General features: G+C 43.3%; 1 protein-coding gene across 11 annotated transcripts in view; it reads left to right on the top strand.

Moving 5' to 3' along the window:
- Nucleotides 1-12,168, top strand: part of ZEB1 (zinc finger E-box binding homeobox 1) — a 165,782-nt gene that overhangs the window by 143,011 nt on the left and 10,603 nt on the right. For all 11 annotated transcript variants that reach the window (XM_038755530.1, XM_038755529.1, XM_038755528.1 and 8 more), the window contains 2 exons: nt 4,478-4,680; nt 9,550-9,655. In XM_038755530.1, coding sequence (XP_038611458.1) covers nt 4,478-4,680; nt 9,550-9,655 — 309 coding nt within the window. The remainder of the gene's footprint in view (nt 1-4,477; nt 4,681-9,549; nt 9,656-12,168) is intronic.

Genomic DNA, 12,168 nt, shown 5'->3' with positions numbered 1-12,168 from the left:
GGTGGGGTTGAGCAATCAGTTAATCAATCAATTAATTATTCAGACATATTTACTGAGCTCTTACTGTGTGCAGAGAGCTCTACTAAGTGCTTGGGAAAGTAGGATGTAACAGGGTTGGTAGATACCTTCCCTGGGCAGCCTGGCTGAGTGGAAAGGCTTTGGAGTCAGATTATTAAAACATATTTACTGAGCTCTTACTGTGTGCAGAGTGCTGTACTAAGCACTTGGGAAAGTAGGATGTAACAGGGTTAGTAGATACCTTCCCTGGGCAGCCTGGCAGAGTGGAAAGGCTTTGGAGTCAGATTATTCAAACATATTTTCTGAGCTCTTACTGTGTGCAGAGAGATGTACTAAGCGCTTGGGAAGTACAAGTTGGCAATTGTCAGCTGTGTGACTTTGGGCGAGTCATTTAACTTCTCTGTGCCTCAATTCCCTCATCTGTCAAATGGGGATTAAGACTGTGAGCCTCCCGTGGGACAACCCCATCACCTTGTAATCTCCCCAGCACTTAGAATCAATCAGTCGTATTTATTGAGCGCTTACTGTGTGCAGAGCACTGTACTAAGCGCTTGGGAAGTACAAGTACAAGTACAGAGACAGTCCCTACCCAACAGTGGGCTCACAGTCTAGAAGGGGGAGACAGAGAACAAAACCAAACATATTAACAAAATAAAATAAATAGAATAGATATGTACAAGGAAAATAAATAAAGTAATAAATATGTACAAACATATATACATATATACGGGTGCTGTGGGGAAGGGAAGGAGGTAAGATGGGGGATGGAGGGGGGCGAGGGGGAGAGGAAGGAGGGGAACAGTGCTTTGCACATAGTAAGCGCTTAATAAATGCCATCATTTTTGGTGGCGGGGGGACAAGTGTCATGACCCAGGTTGTAGTACTCACCGTGTCTGACACCATGAGCGTGCAGACATGTGCCCAATCCATTGCTTCTGACATTATGCCAGCCCAGATCTTAATATGCTGACGTCAGAAGAGCAACCCCTCACGCCCTAACAGCATTCCATTCCAGACCCTTGGTGAAAACGCCCGTTATGGCAGAACTGAGTAGACCCACGTGGTGGGCTTGAACTTTTGCCAGGCAAAACCAACCACCAGTTTCAGTTTTGCCAACCAAAACGTCCAGTTTCAGGCCCTCATTTCCCGTACTCCCTCTCGCTTCTGTGTCACCTGTGCACTTAGATCTGTACCCTTTATAAGCACTTTATATTCACCCCACCTTCCACCCCACAGCACTTATGTACATATCCGTAATTTATTTTAATATCTGCCTCCCCCTCTAGACTGTAAGCTCCTTCTGGACATGTGTCTACCAATTCTATTGTATCGTAGGCCTCCAAGTGCTTAGTGCAGTGCTCTACATTCACTGAAACGCTCAGTAAATGCCATGGATTGAATGATTGAAATGGTTGGCAATAAATACGACTGATGAAGTGTGGAAACCCAAACGGCCATTTTTCCCATCACCTGCCCATAGGAGGGATTTCTTTTAGGGCAGGAAGTGAATTCAGTTATCTCCATCTAACGCTGTACAGTGCAGCTCTCCAAAACAGGAAGTTAGGATTTTCTCTGCATCAAGACAGCACAATCCAGTTAAGAGTAGAAAAAGGAATAAAAGGTGTTTCCTGTTGAACTTGATACTTTCACTTGACGCAGTTGCTACTAACTGTCTTTATGTATTTGAGGAAGACAAACTACTTGGTCTGCTGGGTTCCCCAATTCTAAACTAGGGTCAATAATACGTGTTTATATCAAAATACAAGTTACCCTGGCTGAGGGCTACTGTATAAATCTAAGTTGTGTTTTGTCCTGGGAATTAGAGCAGAGGGTAGGGATGTTTTTCTTGTTAATACATTGATCCAAAGCAATTGACAATAATAGCTATCCATCTTTTGGGGATAAAAATAATGTTAATTATCAATGTAATTTGTGTTAGAATGACTAGGTTCGATGGTAGATATGTTCAGAGCCAAATGTTCATTGACTTTCATTCTGAGCTGTGGTATTTTGTGAGCTCCTTGTGGATAGGGACTGTGTCCGTTAAGTCCTGAACCCTCCCAAGCACCTAGTACTAAAGATTGATCCATCTTTCTCTCCCAACATGGGAGTCAGAGGTCCTGGGTTCTAATGCCAGCTCTGTGATGTTTGCTGTGTGACCTTGGGCGAGTAATTTCATTCATTGATTCATTCAATCGTATTTAGTGAGCACTTACTATGTGCAGAGCACTGTACTAAGCACTTGGAAAGCATAATTTGGCAACATACAGAGATAGTCCCTACCCAACAATGGGCTCACAGTGTAGAAGGGGCAGACAGACAGCAAAACAGAGCAAGTAGACAGGTGTCAATACCACCAAAATAAATAGAATTATAGATATCTATACATCATTAATAAAATAGAGTAATAAATATGTACAAATATACACAAGTTCTGTGGGGAGGGGAGGAGGAGAAGAGGATAAGGGGGCTCAGTCTGGAAAGGCCTCCTGGAGGAGGTGAGCTCTCAGTAGGGCTTTGAAAGGAGGAAGAGAGCTAGTTTGGCGGATGTGCAGGCTGGGCTGTAGAAGGAGAGAAGAGAAGCGAGATAGGAGGGGTCAAGGTGATGGAGAGCTTTGAAGCCAATAGTGAGGAGTTTTTGCTTCATGCAAAGGTTGAGAGACAACCACTGGAGATTTTTGAAGAGGGGAGTGACATCAATCAATCAATCAATCGTATTTATTGAGCGCTTACTGTGTGCAGAACACTGTACTAAGCGCTTGGGAAGTGCAAGTTGGCAACATATAGAGACATTCCTTACGCAACAGTGGGCTCACAGTCTAAAAGGGGGAGACAGAGAACAAAACCAAACATACTAACAAAATAAAATAAATAGAATAGATATGTGCAAGTAAAATAAATAAATAAATAGCATAATAAAGATGTACAAACATATATACATATATACAGGTAATATACATATATACAGGTGTGAGTGACATGCCCAGAGCGTTTCTGTAGAAAGATAATCCGGGCAGTGGAGTGAAGTATAGACTGAAGCGGGGAGAGACAAGAGGATGGGAGATCAGAAAGGAGGCTGAAGCAGTAATCCAGTCGGGATAGGATGAGAGATTGATCCAGCAAGGAAGCGGTTTGGAAGGAGGGGAAAGGGTTGGCACTGGTACAGAGGGATTCTGGGGAGGGGGGTGAGGAGGAGGGAGGGGGGTGAGGGAAAGAGCTGGGTGGGAGAGGGGAAGGGGAAGGGGAAGGTGAGGATGGGGAAGGGCAGATGGAAGCAGGGAATTTGATAGTTCATGGTGAAGTCAGCAAGGTAAATGACAGCACAGTGAGCAGTTAACAATTAGCATGCAATAGAAATAATAAAATAAGAGGATGATGCCCAGCGCAGAAGGTTGAGTTGACCATGGGTCAGTGCAATCAAAAAGGCGAATGGCAAGGAGAGTCCAGGGGCTCTTGGCAGAATTGTCCCTGAGGTGTGGTGGAGGTTGGAGTCCTGTGGATGGCAGTTCTGGAGAAGGGCAGAACTGTTATGGGGGCTCATGGGAGAGGAAATGCCTGGGAAGAGGAGTAAACAGCCAAATAACATGGGTGGGCTGAATAGGTGCGAATGTAGGTAGTTGCTAAAGTAACACAGCGAGAACAAGGGCCTCATTACCCAAGGAGGGGGGCAGAGGGAATCAGTCACATACAGTTTGGGCCTAACACAGGGAAGGAGGGAGTGAGGGCTCCCCCAAAAAGGTCACTTATGGCGAGGGGAAGCGGGGGGGGGACAATGTCCCATGGCCCAGATTGGCTACCTGGATGGACTAGAGATCGCTTCAAGGGGTGAGTCTAGTGTGATGGGAGGGGGCACAATCCAGGGGAGTTGGATGGTCAGCAGAGAGATCAACTGTAGAGGGCCATCTGGGAGATATAAGAGCTTCTGACCGGCCACGGGGCCTGCAGTGGGGGAAGGGGAGAGAGGGTCTCTGTGTCCTTGAGCGGGGATGCAGATATCTGGGAGGGAGACGGCTAGAAGCCCAGCCACAGGTCACTGGAGCCCGATAGCAGGCTGCTTGGGAAGGGAGGGAGATCCCGGGCCCTCGTGGCAGTGTCCAGGGGGAAGGACCCTTCCGGGAGCGGGGGAACCCACCTATTACCTTATCTGTAAAATGGGACTTAAGACTGTGAGCTTTGGGATTGTGTCCAACCTGGTCATCTTGTATCTACCCCAATACTTAGTGCAGTGCAATTTTCTCACATATCCAACTGACCTGCCCTAGCTAAGTCACCTAGTGAATAACAATGACATTTGGGCAAAAACCAATGAATATTTAGTGGTGGAACTATAGGAGTACTTTTTTAGCATGATCCATCTTCCCCTGATGTTTAGGTATTCGCAAATGTGACATGAATTCTAACTCCTGTTTTGTGAGTTTTGTTCATGTTTTTTAAAAAGCATATTTTCTTTCTTCTACAGGAACACCAGATGCATTCTCTCAACTGCTTACCTGCCCGTATTGTGATAGAGGCTACAAACGCTTTACCTCTCTGAAGGAACACATTAAATACCGCCATGAAAAGAATGAGGATAACTTTAGTTGTTCCCTTTGCAGCTATACTTTTGCATATAGAACACAGCTTGAACGTCACATGACATCACATAAAGCAGGAAGAGATCAAGTAAGTGAGGTGGTTAACAGAAATTAATTGATTTATAGGGAATGAACAGTTTTCAGGGAATTAATGAGCAGCAGCGCAGCTTTCATGAGCCAATTCAAAATTTTTTTGTTGCTTGTATTGGATAACTTGTGACTTTTTGATTAACACATAGGGTCATATCTGCAAACCTTTTGGTCACCTATCTGCCTTTCTGTTTTGATAATTAACCTTTGTATTCACAAATGCCATAATGAGTCATTGGGGTTTGTTTAAGAGTCTTGTGTGTCACCTTGTGAAATACAATGCTTTTATGTTGCAGCTTTATTTGGAAAAATAACTACTGGCTAAATTTTAAAACACTTTTAAAATTGAAAATTACTACTGAACATATATTTCTATTTTTCAGTAATTCATATATTCTCAGTGGAAACTACTGGGTAATTTTGCATTCCCCAGACCCTCAGAAGTTCAGGCTTTTGCATTTTCAGTTTAAAAGCTTGCTATCCACCTGACTTGCTAGAGTTCCTTGTCTTTCTCCTTCAATTTCTGAAGCATAGAAATAAGGCAGATCCAAGAATTTCAGTAAACGTAACTAAATTAACTATGTCCTCAGTGAAGGTTAGAATGGCCCCTAAAAACAAAGAGGATTTTTGCCCAATAGCCCCAGCCGTAGGGGCTTCCTTGTAAGAGTTAGTAGAAGGGCCTTCTGGTCCTATTTCTGCCTGGGCCTTCATTTCCTACCGGTTCAACCATTCTCTTCACAGTTTGAAGCTCCATGACATGCTATTTTGGAAATGAGTGCAGTGATCTGGTTTCCAGCTAGTGAGTGAAAAAGTAGGCATCTGACTTGCGAGGTACTTCACCATGGAGCTTTGTCTCTGGTGATCTAGGGGACGTGATCATTAATTTCTCCCCTAGGAGAAAGAAAGGGAGAGGGCAGAGGATGATTTTTTTAAATGGTATTTGTTAAGCATTTATAGCATTTATTATATGCCAGGCACTGTACTAAATGCTGGGGTAGATGCAAGGTTGGAAGCAGTCCATGTCCCTCATGGGGCTCACAGTCTTAATCCCCACAGGTGAGGTGATTGAGGTACAGGGAAGTGACTTGTCCAAGGTAACACAGCAGACAAGTGGCAGAGCTGGGATTAGAACCCAGGTCCTCTGATTCCCAGGCCCATGTTCTTTTTCACTAGGCTACGTTTCTTCTCTGTGGTATTTTCATGGTATACCTTTATCTATCTTGAATTCAACAAATACGCTTGTCATCTCACTTGTGAAAAGTGAAAAGCCAAGGTCGGTGAACATCTGATAGGAGGTGATTTTGTTTGGCTGTTGAACTAAGTCAGTATTTGTTGAGCCCTGTACATATCCATCTGAGAGTGTGGTACTGTCAGGGCCACCTCCAAAGAAATGCCAAATTTTGGCCTTTGGTCAGTTGTTAGGGTTACACTCACTAGAATTACTGCCACAGAGTGGGTGGGAAGGTCTGCCATGTCTTTCGGTTCCCCTACTAATCTTACAACCATCTAGGATGCCACTAGGAACAACTCCCAAGTTTTTTTCCTATAATGCAGTGCAGGTTTTTTCTTTCTGTGTCAGGAAATTACCGAGACGAAGAGAGGGGAAACTGGGACTAGATATGATCAGAAAACTCCAGATTCCTTGGTTAGTTTTTCCCTTGTTGTTTTTTGTTCCTCTTTTGAAGAAAGGACAATACAATTCTTTTCTAAAATGCATAGTTTAGGCTAATGTATCCTTAACACTGAAGCATTCCCTCTCCCTTTGCTTCTAGTAGGCACAGTTGTGTCTTCATTTGGAGGGGGCATTCTCAAGTGCAGTTTTTTGCCTAGTCTGGATAACTATGGCACTTAGTCTTCTCATTCATCCTCAGTTGCTGAAGAACTTCTGGTTTTAAGCCAGAAGCCAGTACTTGAGGCATATAACCTTTGTTAAGTTGTGTTTTAGACAAACCACATTCATGGCATCAAAGAAATTCCCATTCATATCTTTTTAAATCATCTCACTGAATCAACAGGTGCCCTTCATGCAGATTGTTATATTCTTAATGGTACTTGTGTTAGGCATTTACTGTTTCATTCTAAGAAAAAAAGTTATCATTAAATTCCAGCTTCTCTAAAGAGCAGAGATGAAAGGAAGTGAGGCAAAAGCTTAGTTTCCTGTTTGACTAAGAGAAGGAAAAGCTACCCAGGAGCCTGTACTGGTAGATATAATACATCACTCCTCTGTGCATTAAGCGTTTGTGTGGCTTGTTAACAGCGAACCTGATTCCTGAGATTCATATTTTTCTACTTGTTAACCACCTGTCATCAGGAAAAGTGTTGTATTCAAACTTCATCGAGGATTGGTGTAGAATTATTGTCTAGAGAGAATCTTTGTGAGACCCAAGCCCAGGAGCACACTCTGTGGCAAGCAGGATTTTGAAGATAATTTTCAGTAGCAAAATGTTTGCTCATTTAGTTTGCTGTTGCGAAAAAACAACATAAAGTGAGAGAGGATTTGCCAACCACAAATCTCACCTCCAAGCTCCTCTTATCACTAGCATGTCTGCCTGACTGACTGCACCATTTCAGGCTTTTCCATCTTTCCAACCTAGGGTCCTTCTAACCTTCTGCCCCTCCAGGTGGTCCCAGGGCAGTCCCCAGAATTCAGGTAAGCCGGCCAGGGTAGATGAACCCAGCGGTAGAAAATCCCTCCAGCCTATGCTGGCTAATGACTCAGAATCACTTTGTGTCATTAAGACACAGACTGATTCACCAAATCCGTGAAATTCAACCTACATTTAGATCTTTCCTCATGCAGACTTGGCCTGAACCGAAGGGGAAACTCCCACCTTTTTCCTCCCCTCATACAGATGAGGAAGAGAAGCCAGGCTCCAAACCAGACAACCCCTCCGTACCACTATCACATTCGATTCTTTTCGATCCTTTATCCCCTGCAGACTCTGGCTAAAACTGCAAACAGTTGTTTCCAAACCAAACAGCTTAACTTAGTGATCTTCACTTCTCTGAGCCTTGGTTACCTCATCTGTAAAATGGGGATTAAGACTGTGAACCCCACATGGGACAACCTGATCACTTTGTATCCTCCCCAGCGCTTAGAACAGTGCTTTGCACATAGTAAGCGCTTAACAAATGCCAACATTATTATTATTATTATTATCCACTGAGCCAGGACAGGACAGATGTGCCATTTTCGGCCTTCCAACCCCCTTCCTAATTACTCTTAAAGACTGTTGCCTGCAAGTCCTTTAAATGTAATTTTCTCGTTTCTAATAAATGTCCAATTGTTACATATGACCCAAGTATGTAAGTGCTAATTCACCCTGGCCTTGGAAATGAGGAATGGAATACATCTGCCAAATTCTACTTGTAGTCTCTCATGCATGTGCTGGGTGTAGATTTGTATTCAAATGGAAACAAATTTGTCCCTACAGATTTTTCTGGAGTTTGGACACTTATAAGGGACTTGAGTTGTGGATATATAGCCAACTCTGAGTCTAAAAAGCGGCTTATAAAGGGATGATAAAGTGGTTTCATTTTGCACTTTGAGCAATGTTGAAATGTCAGAGATTCTCTGGGGCAGCAGTTTTTGATCTGATTGATTGGTTTGGATTTGGGACTTCTTACAAGTATTCAGAAAGTAATTTAAGCCTGTGAGCACCCTGTTCTCCGGGGCTGTACCTTCTCACTGGGTTCCCTGTGCCTGTTCTGGATTATCAGCAAAGGAGGAAATATAAAAAATGGAAATGTATTTCTATCAGTTAAAGTCTATCTTGGAAGTGTTATAGACGTAAACATTTTTCCCAAAGTCCAATTTTAATTTATTTTTGCAAAGTACTATTTTCTCAGGGATGCAATGAAGCTAACAACTAGTGTCAGCCTCTCTGAAAATTAGAATGTGTACATGTTCTCTTATGCATCCCCTCCACGAGACCTTTCCTGACTAACCCCACCATTCCTCTCCTTATTTACCATCTCTTCTGTACCCCTTAAGCACTTTGATATTCACCCTTCCCCCAGCCATACGTCACTTATTTACCTGTCCCTTTGTGATTTATTTTAATGTCTGCCTCTCCTCTAGTCTGCAAGCTCTTTATGGGCAGAGATGGTATCTACGTACCCTATTGTGTTTGTACTCACCCAAGCACTTAGTTCAGTGCTCTGCACACAGTAAGCACTCAATAAATACCACTGATTGATTATCTAATATCACGTTTTTGTTACAGTTAGAGCATGCAGTCTCCTGATAGGGAGTCAGAAGCTGTAACATTGTTCTACACAATCATATGAGGAAAATGGACAATAACAATAGAGATGAGCAGCTGCTGTGTGGTGACCTGAATCAGGGCATATACGAGCAGGAGGGGCCAAACAAATATTATAAAGGACTCAGTGAAACACAGCATTGCAGTAGGTAACTGTGGGCTGCTAAGAGATAGCTGAGGCACATAAACCAATGGGGTGTGTATCAATCAAAGATGGGGTTGCTCTCCTTGAGCAGAAAATACCACTCGGCCAACGAACGAGAAAATATGCCACATTCATCAGCAAGGAAAAAAACATTTTTCCATTCACAGTAGCCTGCTAGTACAGGTTTTTTCATCCAGATCCACACACTTGGATCGGATCTCACCATCAGGTGGATCATTAAAAAAAAGCCAGCTCAGTATGTATCACTTTCTGCATAACATTTCACTGGGTGATTCAAGTAGAACACTTTTATGAATTTGGAATAACAACTTCCTTTTCCGTCAGAATTTAACCTCTGTCTTTAAAACTTACCACATTTTACTTTGGGCTTGTGGAATGAGTACTGTATTTAAATTTTTAGTTGTAGTGTGAATAATTTATTGACTCCTTTTTACAGAGACATGTGACGCAGTCTGGGGGCAACCGTAAATTCAAGTGCACTGAATGTGGAAAAGCTTTCAAATACAAACATCACCTGAAGGAGCACTTAAGAATCCACAGCGGTAAGTAGTTCTCTCTCCTTCTCTGGGTTGAATGTTATAGCACGCTTTGTGTGTCATTCACCAAATCAATGCAAGCTATTTGCAACACTTTATCAACATACATTTAGCATAAAGTGTGCATCCTTTGGAGTAAGGAAAGGGAGGAAATGTTTAGAAAATAACACCTCAAGACACTGAAAGAGAAGTAAGAATTATACTGATTTTCTGCATTCCAGTAACTGATTGCTGCCCTTTCAGAATATCATCATAAAAGATTGCATGTATATTACTCTATGTGTAAGTCATAAGGAGTGGTACAAATAAATAAGTACTATTGGGAGGCCATTGGGTTGATACAACTCTGAGAATTTGGAAGGCTTTCTGGAGGAGGTGGGATTTTAGGTGATCTTTTGAATATGAGGCCTAACAGATTGGTTTGTTTCCAGACAAGGGGAGGAGTGTGATTGAGAGGTCAGAGGGAGGCTAGTCGAGAGCAGGTGTACCCAAGCAAATACTCTACTATGTTTCAGGAAGATGTCTGGGTAGCAGTCCTAAGGTGGAGAGAGGTTGTAGGCTGGGAGACCATAGTCTAACCAAAGTATGGTGAGTGCTCAAACTAAGTAGGTGGCTACTTGGTTGAAGAGATAGAGGAGTATCTGGGAGATGTTCTGGAGGAAGAACAGTCAGGAGTCAGTAAATTTATGTGCTAGGTGACTCTGGGGTGACACCCAAGCTGTGGGCTTGTGGGATCAGGAGGGTAGTGGTGGTGTTATTGACAGAGAAAGGGTAACAGGAAGAAAGGGAGAGTTTCTGAGGGAAGACTAGAGGTTCAATTTTGGATACATTGACTTTGAGGAGATGGCAGACCATCCAAATGGTGAGGTCCTGGAGGTAAGAGGAGATACAAGGTTAAAATGTGGGAGACAGGTCCAGGCAAATGAAGTAAATTTGGGAGTCATCAGCGCATAGAGGTGGAAACCAAAGTCATGCAAGCAAGAGACTGAGTGTAGAGCAAGAAGAGTAGAGAACCCAGAACAGAGCTTTGCAGGACACTTACAGTTATGGGTTGCATCTCTCCCACTGCCGAGCTCCTGCTCACACCCTCTTTTCTGCCTGGAACTCCCTCACCTTCATATCCAGTAGACCATTGAGTTCTCCATGTTCAAGGCCCTTTTGGAATTACCTCTCCTCCGGGAGGCCTTATCTGATTAAGCTCTTAACTCTCCACCTTATATCTCCCCCAGTTGCACTTACACATCACCAAAGCATTTGGGTACCCAAGTCCTCCCCATTAACATTTATGTACATGCATTTATACTCTATTACTTCTTTGTCCTCCCTGAAATTGATATTAGTGTTTCTTGCCACCACTAGATTGTAAGCTCCTTGAAGTCAGGATTCTTGTCTAATTCTGTTGTACTTCTTGCTTCTTGCAAGTGAGAGTAGGCAAGTGCTTCTTGCAGTGAGAGTAGGCAAGTAATGCATACTACTTATTGAAGACAGGGTAGAGCCATTTGAACTTGGCTTTAAGGAGGTCAATTATGACTTTTAGGCAGTGCCAGCTCAAAGGAGTGAAGGGGGTGAAAACCTGATTATAGTGAATCAAGGAGAGTGTTGGTAGAAAGGAAATGAAGATACAGGCTGCGTATAACCCTTTCATTCATTCATGCAATCATATTTATTGAGCACTTACTGTGTACAGACCACTGCAGTAAGCGCTAGGGAAATTCAAATCGGCAACATATAGAGACGGTCCCTACCCAACAACAAGCTTTCAAGGAGTTTGGACCAGAATTAGAGGAGAGAGATGGGGATGATAGCTGGAGAAGGCTGTGGGATCCAGGGAAAGCTTTTTCAGTTTATATTATAATCAAAGTAATGATGATAAGGATATTTTTGGTGTATTGAAAGCATATCATACCAATTTTTCCTTATCTGGAAGGGACTGAAAGTTTAGGTGCATGGGTAAAAGGCTCATAAATCTCTATCCCTAAAAGTGAATCATTTGGCAGGGTCAGGGTTTCCGGGAGAATGACAAACAGCAGGCAGATAGGAGAGAGGTCTGGGAAAGAGAAGATAAACAATGATAACTAAGCATGTCTGGCCTGGAACAGAGTTCAGAGTGGCCCAGAGAGGAAAGAAGGACTGAAAAGGGGAAGAAGGTTGAGTGAGGCTTTAGAAAACTGAGAAGGTTGGAAAAGAGCACTCTGCAGAGGCAGGAAGATGGAGAAGAGGGAATCTAAGAGGCTCCCTAAGGGCTCAGGAGAAAGACCCTGAGGTCAGGGAAAACCAAGGAGAAGGGCTCTGGAGTCTAGGAAGTCTGAAAAGGGGGTCTCCGGAAAGTCCAAGAAGATGGGTCTCAGAAAGCCTGGAAGGGGGCCTCTGAAAGGTCAGAAGACTTCCAATAAGGGCTGCCAAGCAAGAAAAAGCATGTGACCAGGATGTGTCAGGGCTGGGAAGGGGAGGGGCAGATCCCCTTCTGGGAACTTCCAGAAACAAAAGGGACAAGAACTAGCAGGAAACAGGGGTGTGGA

Source organism: Tachyglossus aculeatus, chromosome 13, assembly GCF_015852505.1.
Source record: "Tachyglossus aculeatus isolate mTacAcu1 chromosome 13, mTacAcu1.pri, whole genome shotgun sequence".
Lineage (NCBI taxonomy): Eukaryota > Metazoa > Chordata > Mammalia > Monotremata > Tachyglossidae > Tachyglossus > Tachyglossus aculeatus.
The sequence above is the reverse complement of the archived record's forward strand: the minus strand, read 5'-3'. Positions and strand labels throughout refer to the sequence as shown.